Source organism: Periplaneta americana, chromosome 5 (genome assembly GCF_040183065.1).
Source record: "Periplaneta americana isolate PAMFEO1 chromosome 5, P.americana_PAMFEO1_priV1, whole genome shotgun sequence".
Lineage (NCBI taxonomy): Eukaryota > Metazoa > Arthropoda > Insecta > Blattodea > Blattidae > Periplaneta > Periplaneta americana.
This window is the reverse complement of record NC_091121.1, coordinates 57,529,590-57,549,167: the sequence shown is the minus strand read 5'-3', so window position 1 is coordinate 57,549,167 and position 19,578 is coordinate 57,529,590. Positions and strand designations below refer to the sequence as shown.

General features: G+C 33.8%; 1 protein-coding gene across 1 annotated transcript; it reads right to left on the bottom strand.

Moving 5' to 3' along the window:
* Positions 1–2,436: 2,436 nt before the first annotated feature.
* LOC138699667 (protein takeout-like) lies at positions 2,437–12,557 on the bottom strand. Its single transcript, XM_069825709.1, has 4 exons — positions 12,414–12,557; positions 10,892–11,025; positions 4,522–4,671; positions 2,437–2,849 (listed from the first exon to the last, which is right to left on the bottom strand). The coding sequence occupies exons 1-4, from the start codon at positions 12,551–12,553 to the stop codon at positions 2,689–2,691; spliced, it is 585 nt and encodes a 194-aa protein (XP_069681810.1). The 5' UTR covers positions 12,554–12,557; the 3' UTR covers positions 2,437–2,688.
* Between the last annotated feature and the right edge of the window lie 7,021 nt (positions 12,558–19,578).

Sequence of the window (19,578 nt, the reverse complement as noted above, 5' to 3'; positions counted from 1 at the left end):
TTTGAAATAGCCCATAGTTTTTATTCTGCTGAGTTTGAAAGTATTATCTGGTGATAGTCCAATGGAACCAAAATACACATTATAGTTACTCATATTATTGTGATGAGCAGGGAAAGGATTTATATGTAAATACATATTTACTTATAAAGCTAATATAATTTATATTTTGCATTATCTTTATGTTTCACAATGTGTAGGGTTGAAAAATCCTACTTTTATTTTCCATATTTTTCCATATTTTAGAGTTTAGTACATATTTTCGTTAATTTCCATATATTTTCCATATTTCATATAAAACAGTCCATATTATATTAGGTTTAACAATAAAACAAAACAAAATTCCATTAACTTTTAAAAATACATTTCAACAATAGAGATTTAAACACATGTTCAGTAATCCCTTTAACATCAGAGTTATTTGAAAATTAGCAGTCCTATCAACAATGGGAAAGTAAGTTACAAAACTGTATTAATTTAATTTAAAATTTTTAACAGACTTCAGTTGTGCAGCTCAACAGTTAAATGCCAGTCAGAGTACACATAGGTTCAGTTTTGTAAATCATACTATAAAGACGGTAAATATGCCAAAAGTACGTCATTCAGTCAATTTAAAATCAAAACTAACAAGTTACATTTCAGAATTTAAAGAAGATGGTTTATCAACTGACAATAAAATATTATTTTGTAATTTGTGTCAGTGTGCAGTATCATCTACACAAAAGTTCCTGGTGCAACAACACATTACAACTAGTAAACATCAGGCCAACAAACAACTAAATTCCAAGCAGAGACAATTGTTTTTAACACAACCAACAACATCGAATGTAAGATCTGAGTTTAACATCGACCTGTGCCGTTCTCTCATCTCTGCTGATATTCCTCTCTACAAACTAAAGAATAAGGTCTTCAGGGAATTCCTTGAAAAATATACTCAACATACAATCCCGGATGAGTCAACACTTAGGAAGACGTATGCTCCATCCATCTACGATGAGACAATACAGAAGATAAGAGATGAAATTAAAGATAGTTCAATTTGGGTTTCCATTGATGAGACTCCCGACAAAGAAGGTAGACTTGTTGGTAATGTAGTTATCGGTTTGTTAAGTGAACAATATTCTGAACGAATTCTTTTACATTGTGATGTTCTAGAAAAGTGCAATAACAAAACTATAGTTAAACTGTTCAACGAAGCTATGGGTATCCTGTGGCCAAAGGGTATTATGTACGATAATGTGTTATTCTTTATTAGCGATGCTGCCCCTTATATGGTCAAAGCTGGACAAGCATTATCTGTTGTATATCCTAAATTGACTCATTTTACTTGTGTGGCGCATGCATTTCATCGTGTGGCAGAAGTGGTCAGAGACAATTTCCCTAAAGTAGATTTGTTGATTTCATCAGTGAAAAAAGTATTTCTCAAAGCTCCCAGTAGAGTTAACGTGTTGAAAGAAATGTACCCTGAAATTCCATTGCCACCAAAGCCAATTTTAACTAGATGGGGTACATGGCTAGAAGCAGTTGAATATTATGCCGAACATATAGACTCTATTAACAATGTTCTCCTTGCATTGGACTCTGAAGATGCAGTCTCAATTGATACTGCGAAAACAGTTACCTGTGACATAAGTGTGAAGAATGACTTAGCTCACATTCAGCATACATTTTCATGCATCATAAAAACGCTCAAAAGTCTCCAAAATAGGCACCTTTCACTATCTGAAAGTTTTGAAATTATAAATAGTACTGTGGAACAACTGAATCGTGGTAGAGGTAAAGTTGCAGATGCAGTAAGAGCTAAGGTGGACACTGTACTTTCAAAAAACCCTGGATATGAAGAACTACAAAAGGTTGTTGCTGTGATGAGTGGTGAATCAACAGTGAAGATTAACTTGGACTTATCCCCAGCAGACATTGTGAAATTGAATTATGTACCAGTTACTTCTTGTGACGTCGAACGCTCTTTTAGTCAGTATAAATCTATCCTCAGAGACAATAGAAGAAGATTCACTTTTCAGCACTTGAAAGAAATGTTTGTAACCTATTGTTATGGTAACAGACAATAAAAATTGTGTTTTGTTGAAACTACATTGGAAGATAAGGTACGTCCATTATATTTTTTGTTTAGTTTGATTAAAATGTACCAATATTTAACGTACATAGTCATTTTTTTTATAATTTTAAGTCCATATTTAATTCCATATTTTGGTAAAAATCCATATTTAATTCCATATTTTGGTAAAAATAACTACATATATATTTACATATTTCATATATTTTTAGTCCATATAAATCCGTTCCCTGGTGATGAGACACTGTCGAAGTTCCTCTGTTAACACCAAGCATTACTTCCTGCAAGACACTGTACTATTTGATTTTCCTTGCGATCATTATGGAAATACTCTGAAAGACAAAACTAAAAATATTTGTAGCAAGTAGATATTTAACTATCATTGTTTGAAATGCTAGCGGTCATCACATTAGAAATTGTATATTAAATATTGGACATTTTACAACTGTGTAGTGTGTAATAGAAAGTTCAACAGATGTTAAAAAGTTACTTTATAATTAAAATAGGAATTTAAGATGCATACGCTTCCTCCCTAAAAACTCTGGTTACCCTACTTCACTTTAATCAGTGAAATGTCAGATAAACTGGAGATTGCATTGGACATGGTTTTGAAGCAGTTATGATAGAGTTTCTGGAGCTAATAAATCATACGGGATTTGTTTAGTAATACCATTCATCATTCCTGTAAACACTTCTATGATTGATGCAGCTATATGTGGCGTGATCTCGTAGAACACCTCCTTCCAGTTCTCGTCCAGAAGTTTATGCATTTCGTCACCTGCAAGCAATGAATCCTTAACTCACTTAATTGTTTCAAAATGAAGGACTATGAGATTATGACAGCCACCATCTACTTCTGTTTCTATTTCGAGATAAATCTCTTCAGTCACAGCAAAGATATGACAGAAGGTCCCTAAAATGAAATGTTTCATTCTCTCAGCAAATATTAACGGCACAGTGGTACAATTCATAGATATAAAGCTTTATACTGTAATTGCAATATTTTTTCGTTTGTTTCTACAGGAAAGTGAAATCATCGTCATTCAACTTTCAGTTACATAGGTCACAGTTAACTTCTTCTGACTTTATTCATCCGTCAGTTTCTTCATTGGTGAACCCTTGTTCCTTCTTACATTTGGAAAATTTTCCACTGTTAATTTTGGTAATCTTTTTCTGGATGTTCAGTTTACATATCAAATCCAGTTTGTTTTGTACGTTACTATGTTTTTTTTAATGTGAATTGAAGCGATAGGAGCTGAAAAGCATTAATTCAAAATTGGACTTTTTTATTCTGCATTATGAAATATTTAAGCAAGACCTATCTGTCGGCGCCAGAGAGAATTAAGTGAGCCTTCTCCTTGTACAAGGAACTGTTGCGGCTGGTAAGCTGAACAGACGAGGAAAGCATTAAGGCATTATCATGCTACCTTTTTTTTTACCCCACTTTACTCTACTTAGCTTGTATTTTGCTGTATCAAAAGTGATAATGTAATTTAATGCATTCTTTTCATTTAATTTTGAAATGGCCATCAACAAAAACAGAATAGGAATCCTTGCAAGTTCAGCTGCCATAAGTGATTTTGTATGTTTTACCCTACTTATATTTTGTTGTATCATAAGAGAAGTTGCACTTTATAACTATCTTTTAGTTGAATGTTGGTGGAATTTATGTTACAAATAAATATAACTAAATTATAATTTAATATTTTAAACGTTTAAAGCATTTATAATGTGTAAGTAGCTACCACGGAGCTGAAAATCATGAAGTCAATATTTCCAATTACTTTGCAAAATTTTCATTTTTCGTTTGAAGTCTGACCTATTGCATCCTGCTGTTCTTTGCATAAATTTAATCTCGGTAGATTTCAATCATTAAAATAAAATTTCGGCAGAAATATGAAATCAAGTTACATCCACATTTTTATTTTAAATAATTTGATGAAGGAAGAATATTGAAGGCCAATATTTGCTCTAAAATCTTGTTACTATAGAAGGAATTAGATGATGGAAAAGAATTATAATATACTCGATAAATATACTGTGTGGCACATTTTGCTAATTTCTGAGAAAACTTTTCTGGGGATATAACTTGTTTTGCATTTGAGCTCTTCAATTAAAGATGCTGCTGGACGAGACAAACAGTAAGTGAATCGTGACCCATGCTAAGAAGGATATTCACAGGAAGAGGAGCAGCATCTGTCGACTGAGATGTCCTGGATTTAATTTGACGTGAAAACTAGATTTGTAGACTCCTTTAAATGCTACGGCCTCTACCGTGCCTTTACCCGTGGTAAAAGGAGAACAGAGGATGATACGCATTACAGCACTACCTCTGTAGTATCAAAGCCTCTACTTCTATTGACTGGATGATGTGTGTGTAACTGTTAATCACCTGACTCCAATTCATCATTGATTGTAGGGAAAGTGCAGTGAAGAAACTTTTGTCTTACCTAGACGCTTGTCGCCGTCGAAGAGGTTGTCGAGGTGGATGTACATCCTCTTTGAGTCCAGGTGGACTGCCGATGAAGTCAACAGTGCATGATCTACTCCATTAATCTTCCCCTTCGAGATATAGTATCGGATTGTAAATTTTTTATCGACTGTTGGAGAAAAAAAAGTATTTATGTCTGTGTAATTAGTATACACTTCTTCAAAGAAGAATTAAAATATTCTATTTAGCACTATAAACAGTTGTTCTAGTACAATGAATGTTCTTAAATCGTAAACTGAGAATAGAAGGACTAACATATCGAAAGATCCAGGACGATTGAAAGTGTTCTTTGTATTATGCTATGCCAGTGGTTATGATCTTGTGAATCGTTTCTCTTCAGCCATTTTAAATTTAAAATTTGTTTGTACTGTGTTTATTTCATATGAAAGAACACTTCAGGATGAGAGAAACTGTATATATATATATATATATATATATATATATATATATATATATCACTAAGCTGAGGGATTATCTAAAATGTGTATCGGTATCTTTTCTTTTCGTCATAAAATATGGGAATTAAATTTAAAAAGTTTATTTCATATCAACATTTACTAAATGAAATCCATATTAACTGCTATTAATGCCTATTTTACATTTTATTGCATTTTTTGTTTATAATGCCTATTTTTAAGTAGGCCTACCTAAACTGGCAGAATTGCAAAAAAATCCTTATAATTTATGAATTACATATATCTCGTAATATTATAATTAGGACAGTATTAATGTTGGTATTAGTTGAAGAAACATTGTCGCCAGTCGCGAACCTTGTTGCCTTGCTTCACCAGTAAAACATCAATACTGCATTTGAGGAAATTGTACAGCAGAGGAAATTAACTTGTTTTTATACCCCAGCTAACAACTATTATGCATTTGTTATTTATAAAATATAAAAACACTTATAATTTTTAGAGCTGTTATCAGCAGACTCACAGATTTGAAGATGCGGGAAAAATTGTACTTACGGGATTTTAGAAGTAAACACTTTTTTGTAGAATAGTGTTTCATGTGTGTTACATTTTGCTGTAAATTAATTTCAACTGTGTATAGTAGTGGCGGTGAAATAGTTTAGATTAGAATTGCATAGTGCCGTATTTAGGGGCCCTGATACCTGAGGAAAAAGTAAATAGAATTTCGCCCTCTTCCAAAGAAGATATACGCAGGATTTATTTTAATTTTGTCTTCATGCACTTGCCTAAAAATAGTGCAATTTTTTTATAGATGTGAAACTACGAGTTGTTGTTAACTAATTCTGAATTCTTGGCAACAAAGCCATTAATTCTCTTGCTCTCCGATATTTCGCACATACAATAGATTTAGAGTAAAGGGTTGGACATCACTGAAGATAATTGTGATCGATTTCTTCCCTAAGACAAAGACGTAAAGAAAAAATCCCAATTTTGTTCATGTGTTTTGACAGACAGTCATGCCCTGTGCGTAATCGAAAGATGCAACTTTTGTTTCCCTTGGATGCTCAGGAATTATGTTTTCTTGTAAACTGAGAGACTTCCATCTTTTATTATTTGAAATTTCGTGGAAAAGGTATAATATTATATCTTGATATTTTGGGTTGCTTAATCTTTCAACTGTTAAAAATGATAAAGTTGACATGTGGTTTTGTACGATTTTTCTTCTTTGTTTAACTAGACAGTCAGCAGCTTCATCCACAGTGCGCTGGTATGAAAAACTGTCCTTTTGTTATACTTCATCAGTTGGTGTATAATTTTCCAACAATCAGTTTTATTTTATTGGACAGTAGTTATGTAGGTGTATGAAGTATCTGTTTTGGTTGGTTTTGATTGAGTTATGTTAACCATATTGCATATGTATGCGGTATGTTAAACAATTGATGATTTCTCTGGAATAATGACTTAACGTAAGTTATTTCCTTTTTCCGTTTCCAGCATATATTGAATCCTTAATACTATAGGGTGAATGACACTATGGAGTGTAATGCACACCATCATTTACCAGTGTCAACCTCCAGTAAATATGAGAACTCTTCATTTCTAGCTACTGTACTATATGTAGACTATACTGTACCTCTACTCGTATCTGATTCTGACAATAATATTATTTCCATCCAACATTCACAGCGCCGCATAGAATATTTGGATGTTGTTGTGCGTAATGCTTTATGCGGGATCTAAAATGTATGATGCTTCGTATCTCAAATTCAAGATTTTGTAGTTACGTTCTTCTTCCAGTGAACTCAATTCTTGTAGATAGGCTATGTCTCAAAAATCATTTTTTAGAAATATAGAGTATCTGTTTTGGTTTGTTTCCATTAGGTTGGTTAACCATTCATTTAGATTACTCTGAAGGATATTTTTTTTTTTGTTTGAAAAATTTTATAGACGCTGTGTAATAAGTAGGGCTATGAAAAGGGAGCAGTTATAGCTATACTAAAAGCCAGGTAATGAGCCGACTAAACCGGAAGCAACGTTCTGTTGCTCTCCTTATAAGCTCTGTTGCCACATAGTGGCGCGAGATTCAAAGCGTTTGCCACTGATATGTTTAAAATAATTACTGTATATAGTCCTCGATAAGACTCAACAATATTAGTAATTAAAATTACTGTTTTTAAGAAATCACGAGCTAATGACGCTGGTACGAAATGCGACTCGTAATGCACTTGGTACTGCAAATGGTCTGAGATGTTAGGCTACATTGTCTCCGTGATTCCTTTGCCAGATTTTCGTTAGCAGACGGCATTTTCACTTGAGGTCCAATGAAAAGCTCCGTAGTCCTTTCCCCCTCCAAACCCCCACACTCAAAGTGTCATCGCTGCAGAGGCTACCCCTCTAACCCGCACTTTCCTCTCGCCATGCCAACTACTTCCTGTTTAGTCGGTTCATAACCTGGCTTTTAGTATAGTAATGGTACCGAGTATAGCTGCGGCGGGTGGAATGGGGTGAATTTCCCCTAAAACTTGACGTGAGCAGCGGTACAGAGGCCTCAAACTAGGAAGCTGCCTGGAGAGGAGAAGTAGTAAAGCTAACGGAGGGGGCCCACCTAAGCTCCGATACCCATGTATAGCCATATTATCTGAAAAGTTGACCTCTTGACAATGTATTCAAGATGTACTCTCCCTATTCAGCCTTCTCAACTGTTATTAGAACTGAGCTGTACCGTTCTAGTCCACAGTGCACAGTAATAGGCGGACAGTGGTAGGGGAGAAGTGCTCTATGCGGCTGCGCGAACGAGACAGCTTGCTAGTTTGAGGCATCTGTACAGACTGACGCTGTTTACGTCAAGTTGTAGGGGAAATTCACCCCATTCCACCCGCCGCAGCTATACTCGGTAACATCACTTGTTTTAACTGCTTCCTTTTCATAGCCCTAGTAATAAGGTACCTATTATGCGTTCAATGTTATATGACCGCTGAGCGTGATGTCGCCACTGTCATTTTATACTGGACATCATAGGTGATCACAGATCGTGGGACATTGAGAGGATAAGAGCATTCTTGAATGGGGATGGCATTCTCTGCTAGATCGTGGAATCAACTCCGGTCCAAATAGTTAATGTATAATAATTTGTGAGGATAAACTTTGTAGGTAAATATTTTCTACATATCTCCATATCACCTGTTTACATCAGCCGATTTTAGGTCAGAAACATAGTCATGAAAAATCATTGTATCTGATAGACTATTCATTAATTCGCCATTATGTGTTAATATTTCCAATAATTTCTTACTAATTTAAAAAGAATTAGCTGCATTAACATCATTCTCAGAGGATTTGACTCCAAATCTGATTGAACAGAATGTGTCTAATAGTTTTGTACACAGAAGGTATATTTGGCTAGATGCTGGACTTAATATCCTGCGGACCCGGATTAGATCCCCGGTTTACTACCGTTTTATAACTTGTGTTGGACAAGCCCGAGGTCCCAGTAACAGGGGTTTTGTCCGGGAACTCCGGTTTCCCAGTGGCATCGCAACAAATCACCATAATCATTTCATCGCGGGTGAAGCGTAGACCAGCCTCCTATGGCGCTCCCTGGGCAACGAGTCTGTCGTAAATTGGTTTACACTACTGGCTTCATATGGGTGAATGACATAAGTCTAATACCCGCCATTAGTACTTTTTTGTATAAGGGATATTCAAACATTAATTTAGAACAAAGTACTCAAATAGTATTTTTTTTGTAGTGTCTCTTTTTACTATTGATATTCTGTAATGTGAAGCACTTGTTTTTTTTCTGTATCTTTGTATTTAGTTCAAAGTTAACACAATTATTTTTGTTCGTTAGACTGGTATTGTTAAATACGTAGCACACTAATCGCTCAGTATAAAAACACTCCCCAGAAAATGTTATTACTCGTGTCTCAAAGAATAATCTCAGTAATGGCTGGTATATTTGTGAATAACTGTTTATACCGCTGTCACTTTTGATCAGCGACGAGTACTGAACGGTACAGTATTAATGTTATGCTGATGAATATATATGCCGTGGCACAAAAAATAGCTTCATTTGTAATTAGCAGGGCAAGGGATTTCCAGCACTATAAGATAATATTCAAACGTACTATATACGAGTAGCCTATAGGCGGAGGTTTAGTGAAGTGCAACCGAGCTACTGCGTTGACAAAGCAGAAGTACAGTACAGTCGTCGAAAATTACACGCAATTTATTACAAAATTATTTGAGAACAAATGAATGTATTACATAGTTTAAAGAAATATATTGACCTACATATATAAAATACATTTTATTTCGAACTAAATAATTGAATCCATTTGTTTTTTTGTTTTTTTTTTTTTGAAATGACATGTCACTAATTTCCATTGTGTGAAATTTAATGAAATGCTTAAAAAATAAATCATTAATATATTAAAAGTTGTTCTCAAAATATCACATAGGTGCAATGTTAACAAAAAAAAATTTGAAACCTCTTAATATAGTTGTTTGTTGCTGTCCCAAAATATAAACAATTTACTGATGCCCTTAAAGAAACAGGCAGGCCTACATACGCCCATACTTTCTCGCTTTCGCAAATGTTACAATATTACACATTAAATAATAACAAACATAAATCTTATAATCCTTGTGTGATTTTTAATAGTTCATACACAGTCAATATAGTTTTCAGACTTTTCAATGAGAACGACATCCTGTTACATGAGAGAAAAAACTTAGACCTACACATGGAAAAACTGCGTTCGACGTTGGCTGACACAGTTGCAGCATACTTGAAATTACATAGGTCACTTAAATGTACATCTTCAATGACGTCATTAGAATATGTATTCGATAACGGATTTGAAATTTCACTAACTGTGCTATATCCACTGTGTTGACGTGAATATGTCTATAAGTTCGGTCCAGTACTAGAATGCGATCCCAGAACCTCGATCGACACATTTTCAGACGAGTTTTGTCGCTCCTATGATTTTATTTCAGCATGTAGCACGTATGGGCGAATCCAGAAATGCATATAGAGTATTAGTTGGGAGACCGGAGGGAAAAAGACCTTTAGGGAGGCCGAGACGTAGATGGGAGGATAATATTAACATGGATTTGAGGGAAGTGGGGTATGATGATAGAGACTGGATTAATCTTGCACAGGATAGGGACCGCTGGCGGGCTTATGTGAGGGCGGCAATGAACCTTCGGGTTCCTTAAAAGCCATTTGTAAGTAAGTAAGTAAGTATACTACACGACAAATCTAAATGACGTATAGGGTGATCGACAGCCGAAGGTCAATGTGTGCATCATAACCTTGAGTTGGAGCCGGTGACGTCATCTGGCGATACGCTGGAGGGAGAGAATTTAAGGCACGAATTGGCGCGTCGCGCAGCAGTCGAGGCAGTGTAACTCGAGTCTCAAAATTCAGTTTGTCATCAAAAGCACGTTTCTAGTTAATAATACTTACATGGCTCTTTACGTAAAACTCTTATTAAGTTGTCACATAACGTTTACAAAATTTGCAGAATAGTTTGTTGTTTTAAATAGTAAACACACCATCAAATTCTGAAATACGTGCTCTTAATTTTTATACACTGTACTTGTTCCATTTTCGGCATAACTCTACAAGAAATGTGGACGAATTGCTGGTTGACACACTTGAACACAAATGCACTGTTTAGTTGTTTATTCTCTGACGGAACAAGTACTGCGCCGGTTCTGAAATAATTGTGCAATAAGTTGCGTGTAATTTACATTGACTCAACTGTACTCTTCTTGATCAGTGCAGTTGCTCGGTTGAAATTCGCAACAACTCTGGCTGTATATACAATATTTCACACACACTTTATAGTACTCCAGATCCCTTGCTCTGGTGATTAGCCTAATGTATTCCATGTGCAAGTCTCTTACCCAGAGTGATGTTGATGTTTCCTGTCCCACTTATTGGCAGCATAAGGATGTATTCTGATATGTTGTAGGTACCCAACAACGTCAATTGAGGTATAGTAAACAGGAATGAAGCGTGACCCGTATTGAAGTCATATCTGAAATAATATTGCTTTGAATGCCGAGTTCTAGACAATTGCATCCGGGGTGGGGGGATCCGTGGAAGGGTGAAATTGATTAGGTTTTCAAATTAACACTGGTTTTCGGTAAAGGGTCTATTATTGACATTTTCCATATGTTCGGATAAGTACCCGATATAATAGAGGCATTAATTATGTGGGTAGAATTACGTCTATTATTTTATGTTGGAGAGTTGTGTTAATTTTGTCTATACCTTGGGATTGTGACCTAATACTTGTCAATGATACTTTTACTTCAGCCGGAGTTATGTTTTTGAAAAATAATTTTTCTCTGTCAGGTACAGGATAAGAATATAATTCCGAAAAAGAGTTTCTTCTTTTAATATGGGCTGTGGAATAGGGAAAGTGAAATGTTCGTTCAAGCTGTCAAGTCTGAATTTAGTGTCTTCTACCTGAGATTTCTGTTTCGTTAGACCCATAGAGTTGATGTTTTTCCACATTTCTTTCACAGTAGGAGAAGGGTGAATAAGAGAATGCTCATGACTTAATTTTGCGTTTCTGATAATTTGGCTATCTTGGTCCCACTTAACAAATATTTCACTACAAAACATAAAAAAAAACAAATTGCTATTACTTATGTTGTTGCATAATTCCATTCAGTTTTATAGAAATGAGATTTTGGTGTCATTTGAAGCCAAATAATTGAAATATTCTTAAAATAATACGTGAACACATTGTTTGTTATTTTTCACTATCAAGACTAAGTTCTAGTTGTTGCTCACGTGCTTTGCCTCCATTTTTATATTCTGCGATAACAGACGAACACAGTTTGTTATTGCTCAATTTACATCTTGTTCATTGTAATAGTAAATGAAGTCCTGTTTGTATTGATGTTATTTTCTTCTATGCTCAGAGACAGTTGAATTTGAACAAAATTAATAATGTGAGTTTCTATGTACTCGTAATTGCAACTAAATATCTAAAAAAAAAAAAAAAAAAAAAAAAAAGGAATTTTGGTGCTTGGTCTCTTGTTGCTTAAATCTGTCCAAATAACATACGCACCAACAACCATGTGTGACGTAGAAATAAGTTTTCACTGTATAAACCCATTTTTGGGTGACAGGAAACACAATTTCTCAAATTAGAAACCTTAACCTCGTCTTAGTTGTGAAGTCTTTGCTGATTGCAGACTTCTGAACCATCTTTGTTTCAACGTCGAAAGAATAATGTGAGTTTACACTAATTAATATTCGTAGTCTTACTGGAATTAATTTCGTTTCATTTATTAATGCACTCTTGTTGGAATAATTTGCACTTTTAAGGGTGTATTTGCATGCATGTTTATTAGTCTTTCAGGATACGAATTTCTGGGTCCTAGTTATAATTTATCACTGTTATATACTCACGAGTAGTTCTGCAGGTATGCATCCTTCAACCCTAGCAGCTTGACGTCTCTCATAGTGAGATTCACTTGTCCCCTTCCCTGCCCATCCGATAGTTTCAGTTCTTTCATCTCGAAAGGGTCGAGTGGGGGTAAGTTGAACATTGTTTCACCTGGAAAAAATACACATACGTCACTACCTCTCGATGAGAGAGAAGCGTAATTTCTATATCAAGCGACACGTATTGTGATGCAGCAAGAAATTAATTGTTACATAACAAAATACATTCTCGGTAACTCTGATACCGAAGATTTCATGTATGATGGTATACCATGTTCGTACAGCGATATGTACCGTGTAGTGTTAGCTCATTTTATAAGTTTCCATTTATTTATTTACGATCTTACTAATAAAAACTCTATATACAGACGTTTAACTCTCTTGTACTTATACAATGAGTAGCTCGTTTATAAGTCGTGTGTAAATTCCTTACTAATATCACTACATACGTCGTGTATAACGGTAGAACTGTTACACAGCTACGTCATAGTTTCGTCATTACTTCATTACGAAAGGTAATAGAATATCTGAGATTCTCTACTGCATCCGGTAGATCGCTCTAGTGTGCCTTGTTAAGAATCGATAGTACAACTGGCTGTGATCGGTTACCAAACTATATTTTTGTCAAAGAGAACTTGATATTGTAATAATATTCTACTTATTCTGTGCTATTTGGTGTGTTCTTCTGTGGTTACAAGGTATCCATCATCATAAAATGACAGTCGATACGAACGACTGTTAGAGGGGCGGCCATTTTTTCTCTATATACAACGCTTAAAAAAGGGGTTTCGTATATATAACTACTGCAAAGCAATTCCCATTCTATAGTTACAGATTGTTTATACATCCATCGCTTATGCATGGGTTATTAGTAACGTTTTCTGTCTCAACGCTGCATAAGTCTCGTATAAAAACTATACACGGTTTATTAGTAAGACCGTTAATATAGAGCTTATATTTTTATTTTATTGGGTTATTTTACGACGCTGTATCAACATCTAGGTTATTTAGCGTCCGAATGAAATGAAGGTGATAATGCCGGTGAAATGAGTCCGGGGTCCAGCACCGAAAGTTACCCAGCATTTGCTCGTATTGGGTTGAGGGAAAACCCCGGAAAAAACCTCAACTAAGTAACTTGCCCCGACCGGGATTCGAACCCTGGCCACCTGGTTTCGCAGCCAGACGCGCTGACCATTACTCCACAGGTGTGGACTAGAGCTTATAGGTAGAGATAAAATTCTCACATTCTTTAGAACTTTTACTTTAGTTGAAGTTGCGAGGCGAATGCGAATTATTATTAAATACCCGATACCGGACTCCGGAACAATTTTTCCCTTGAAATTATTCAAATCTGCTTCACATGGAGTTTTACCTGAAAGCCAGTTTTGCATATTTATTAAATAATTTGTGTAGAAATTCGCGAGAAATTATACCATCCTAATTCCATATTCGAGTACCCGTGGAATAGCATATTCCTGTATCTCAACATAACATCTGTGCGGTATTGGAATGCGTTTGCACAGGCGAGACTTTTGTATGATCAATGTTCTCCATATTTGATTCTGTATTATTGTTTATTTTTGGTATTATTGTTATTGTTATTGTTGTTATTGTTTATTGTTAATAAAATAACTTAGACAGAAATACAAACTTAGTTCTTCCCTGAAGGAGTAAAAAACTCGTGTTCAGGGAGATATCTAAACACAAAGATAAACACAAAGGTAATTTTTTGACACAAACTGGGTTAAGAAAAAAAAATTATAGGAATAAATTGAATTTAAAAATACAATTTAAATTTTAACAATTTAAGTCATAAAAATACATAGACATATTAAATCAATATATATTCTTTAAAAATTAAATTCCTAACGCTATTTTTTAAATTCCTGATACTAAAATTTTCCAAAATTGGGTATTTATCAATTATTTTATTGTATAACCTTGGACCAAAGTAGATACCATGGCTCAGAGCTGTGCTTGTGAAACACTTTGGTTCCTCTAGTCGTATAAAATCGGATCTTTTAGTTCCATATTTATGATGATACAATTTGAATTTATTACGGTTTTTATGTATGAAGATTAATAAGGCAATATAATAAATCTGTTTAATTTTCAAAACAATAAAATCAGTAAACAAAAGCTCAGATGAGTAATCAATTGGTTTATTAAGGCATATTTTAATAATTCTTTTCTGAATAAGTATTAGTGGAGTGAGATTAGAATTACAAACACTTCCCCACCCCAAAATTCCATACTAGAGAATGGATTGAAATAAAGGTAAATAAATGAGACGTAAAATATTAATTGGTAAATATGACCGAAGTATGACAAAGATATAAATTGTTTTACGTAATCTATTGCATAAATATGTAATATATTTGTTTCATCGTAAGTGTTGGTCGATCGTAATGCCTAAATACTTAACTTCTGAGGATTCGGTTAATATGGGATATTCACAATTTTGAGAAGAACAATCTGAATGATAAATTTTTAGCCTAAAGGAAGATTGAGGAGATTGAAGACCACTGGCCCTTAGTGAAAATGGAACAACAGTTGTTTTGGATGTGTTTAAGGAAAGAGCGTTTGAATCAAACCACTCTTTAATTACCTGTAATCCATTATTCGCATTAATATAAGTGCCTTCCCAAGATTTTTCACCAAAAGAAATTACGGTATCATCCGCATATGAATATATAACCCCATTATATTTGCGTAAATCTGTTAATAACAAATCATTTATGTAAATCAAGAATAAAATTGGACCAAGATCTGTGCCCTGAGGGACCCCTACTTTTATGTTTTGAGTAAAACTAAATTCATTATAAATTTTAGTTACTTGATTACTGTTATTCAAATATGACTTAAATAAACTTAGAACATGACCATTAATGCCTAACAAGTTTAATTTATCTAATAAAGAATCATGGTTAACGGTATCAAATGCTTTTCGAATATCCAAAAATATACCCAAGCATTTATTCCCTCGGTCTAACTCACATATGATTTTGTTTGTAACACATGAAATAGCGTCATCTGTGCCAAGTTTATTTCTAAAACCGAATTGATTTGAAGAAAGTACGTTGTATTTGTCCAAATAATTTAATAGACTGCTTTTTATGCATTTTTCTAAGAGTTTAGATATACATGAGAGTAATGATATTGGTCGGTAATTGTGCATGCATTTTTATCTCCTGATTTGAAAATAGGGACAATTATAGCATTTTTCAATTTATCTGGAAATTTAGCATGTAAGAAGCACAAATTAAATACATGAACAAGCGGTTTAGCCAAGAAAATACTGAACAGTTTAAATATTTTGGAGGGTATAGCATCTTCACCAGGGCTTATGTTATTTTTTAATGAGGAAATATGTTTAATTATTTCATTTTCCGTTACAGAGAACAAAAACATAGAAGACTGTAGTTGTTTCATATTATTACAAATATTACCACTCTTCCTAGTTCTTATACTAGAAGCAATTTCAATGCCAATATTTGAAAAATAATTATTAAACTCCTGAGCTATTTCAAATTTGTCCGTAATTAATACACCATCTTTATTATATAATTCCGTAATATCGTCTTTCACTTTCGGTTTTAAGTTAGTTGCCTCTCTAATTGTCTGCCAAAATTGTTTAGGGTCACTTCGATTGTTTTGTAGTTTTTCGGAATAATAGCTAATTTTCCTGGATTTTGTAACATTTGTTAGAATATTTCGATATTTTTTGTATTTATATTTAAGTTCAGTATTGAATGGTTCTTTATGTACTTTCTTAGCTAGTTTATCTCTAGTTCGTATAGACCTCACGATACCAACTGTGATCCAAGGCTTTATTTTTTTATATTTACTAGATTGTTTAATAAATTTATTCGTAGTATTTTTACTAATAACCGTATTCAAAATTTCATAAAAATTATCAAGACTAATATCAGGATTCTCGCACTTAATAACATTATCCCAAGTTTCATTTTTTATGTCAGATAACACATTTTCATAATCTATTTTTTTAACACATGTAGATAAATCATATTGCACAAAAGTAGTGTTATTAATGAAGTTAATGAGAGCAAACGTACAATAATGATCTGTCAATGCACTACAATAGACTCCAGAATCAAAATTGAGAATATTTGTACAACTTTTAAAAAATATATGATCAAGACACGATAACGATAACTGTCTAGTGACTGCATTAAAAAATTTACTAAAACCAAATTCCTGTAGAATATCCATATATTTGTGGCCAAAATTGTCTAGACATTTTTCTAAGATTTGAATATTAACGTCACCAATGAGAATGTGTGTTTTAGAATCTTTATACTATTGTAAATGGCGTTCTAAATCATATAAAAATTCATTTTTGCTTAAGTTAGGGGATCTATAAATAGCTGTTAAATCAAAGGACATATTATTGAATTTAAATTTAAAATGTAAACTATTACAGTTTACGATATCTGCATCAATTAATGCTACATCAATATTGTTTCTGAAGTACACCACTAAACCATCACATTTATTATACTTACAAGGTTTAACAAATTTAAATGTCCTATACCCTTTAATGTCAAAGCCTAAATCATTATTAAGCCATGTTTCTGAGAGTATAATAATATCAAAAGTAAAAGAAAACTGTTGTAACAATACACAGAATTCGGAGTAGTTTTTATTAATGCTACGGATATTTAAATGAAATAATTTTAAATTGAAAAAGGAACCATTGTTAATGTAATTGCAACAAGAATATAATCATAAAATATTTTAGAAGGGCTGTTGTTAATATAATAACTTTCAAGAAAGATAAAAACGTTATTGTTGTTATGATCCATGATGATAATTATATATAATATTACATGTAACTAGGCCTAATTCAAACGTAGAGAAAAAAGGGATTCAAATTCACAAGTTATCCAAATCATTGTAATGTATAATTCTACTGACTGAACTATTTTCATCCTTCTTTATGAGAATTTTACAGTCTTTTATCCAAATAAATTTGTATCCTTTTTCTCTGGCAACCTCCCTAGTTTTATTGAAAAGACTTCTTGTTGTAGGAGTTAAGTGATCCCCTGCGGTGACCATACCAGGTTGGAAGTGTTGGGAGAGTTTCTGTAGTGGTATCCCAAAGCCGTCACTGTGTTTTCGTGATTCCTCTTTAAAACATTTAAGCCATGAATCACGACTCGATCTCTTGCAGAAACGAACAATCGGTTGCACTTTACCTTTCTGAGATGGAAGTCTATGAGCAACACTAACATCTTGACCAAAATTTTCTGCACCTGTGACTTTCGAGATAGTATTATTAACTTCATACAGTGATTCCGATTTGGTTACTGGAATTCCATATATCATTACATTTTCCCTGCGAGAATATTGTTCAATTTCATTTAGTCTGAACCCAAGTACATCGTTTTCTTCTTTCAATGAGTTATTATCTTTCTTAATTTCCTTCAATTCTTCTTTTATTTTACTCATTGTATATTATATATCACTGCCACCGGGTGTATACCCAATTGTAGTGTCACATACATACATACATACATACATACATACATACATACATACATACATACATACATACATACATACATACATACATACATACATACATACATACATACGCACACGCTCACGCATACAGCAAGCTTAACTACATTTCCCGTTATACACCTCGCACAGTGACCGCGAAATCTGACGCCGTTTCTACGGCAGTAACTTTAGTTTCTAAAACTTTTTTAGTAGGTAAAATGAATATAGAATAATTAAACCTCAATACAAGCACATTTTACCTGTGTCACAAAAATATTTAAACTGTCCTACTCCTTCTTCAATACTTGACACCTCCGAAGTTTGTTCTGAAATACTCGACCAATCTGTGTTTGCGAAAAGTTCGACATTATTGTTGGATGTTTTCTTTCACTTTTTACATAACTGAGAACTGCAGAAACTCGCTTGAGTACCTATCCTATGAAAATAATAATAATAATAATAATAATAATAATAATAATAATAATAATAATAATAATAATAATAATAATAATAGCTTGATCTGCACTGCACGAATGAATAATCCTTTCATTGTTCCCAAACAAATAGAAAAACACTACAGCTTGTATTACATTGCGGACGAATGAGTGAGTCCTTCTGTAGTTCACAACAAACTGCGGTGAACAGCAGGCATGCAACACCGATATCCACCCTTTAAGTTTGTGGTTAGGACAGGCAGGCTGTGGAAGGCAGCGTTTATATTTTGAAACCCGACTTAAAATCGTTAGTATGTTAGTAATAAGTAGAATTTGAAAAAAATATATGTATAGAGATTTTCTTTGTCATCTATTTAGTAACTACGTTTATATCTCATACAAGCTGAACTTCTTGTTTTCCTTTTCCTTGACGGAGGAGGACCCAGCCTGAAGCTTATTGCGGTTACTACTGCTGTTCTCTGAATGATATTGTTGTCGAAAGGCCACACTCTTCTACGAATAAAGCACGTTACACTGAGAACCGAATCCGTTCTATTGTAATAATTATACTGAAAAAAAAAAAATGTTGACGAAACGAGTCTGAGATCCAACGCCGAAAATTACCCAGCAATTCTGCTTCAGTTGGTTGAGGAAAAGCCTCGAAAATTCCAACTAGGTAATTTGTTGCGACCAGGATTGGATCCCGTGTTCGCTCGTTTCGCAATCAAACATGCCAACCGTTGCTTTACAGCTCAGCAGTTGACTATGCTGAACGTTAAAAAATAAATAAAAATGTAGAATATTTTGAAATGTATTTATAAATTAAACTTCAAAGAAAGACATTTGTCATCTTTACAATTACTGAAATCTAGAATAGGCCTGTATGCCACATCATTTTAACCATAATTAACTATACTGCACAATTTGGTCACTAAGACCGACATAATTATATTACCAGAATTAATTGTAATTGTAGAACATGTTACTTAAACTATTTTGCGAAGATTTCGTATTCGAATAAGATGCAACATCAATTAGAAGAATAAGGGATTATACTAGATGTCTTATAGAAAACATATACAACAGTTACTGTTAGAAAGCCAAGTCGAGAATACAGCACAATAAAGTTACGAAGTGAAAGTGTGAAGTTTATATTATATATTTTTTTC

What these genes read in the sequence shown, in the direction of transcription:
- LOC138699667 (XM_069825709.1), bottom strand. Translation starts at nt 12,553, where the DNA reads ATGTTCAACTTACCCCCACTCGACCCTTTCGAGATGAAAGAACTGAAA. An exon ending in GCATACCTGCAGAACTACTC is followed by an intron (nt 11,026 to 12,413) that starts GTGAGTATATAA and finishes ATATTATTTCAG; the next exon opens with ATATGACTTCAATACGGGTC. An exon ending in CGACGGCGACAAGCGTCTAG is followed by an intron (nt 2,850 to 4,521) that starts GTAAGACAAAAG and finishes CATTGCTTGCAG; the next exon opens with GTGACGAAATGCATAAACTT.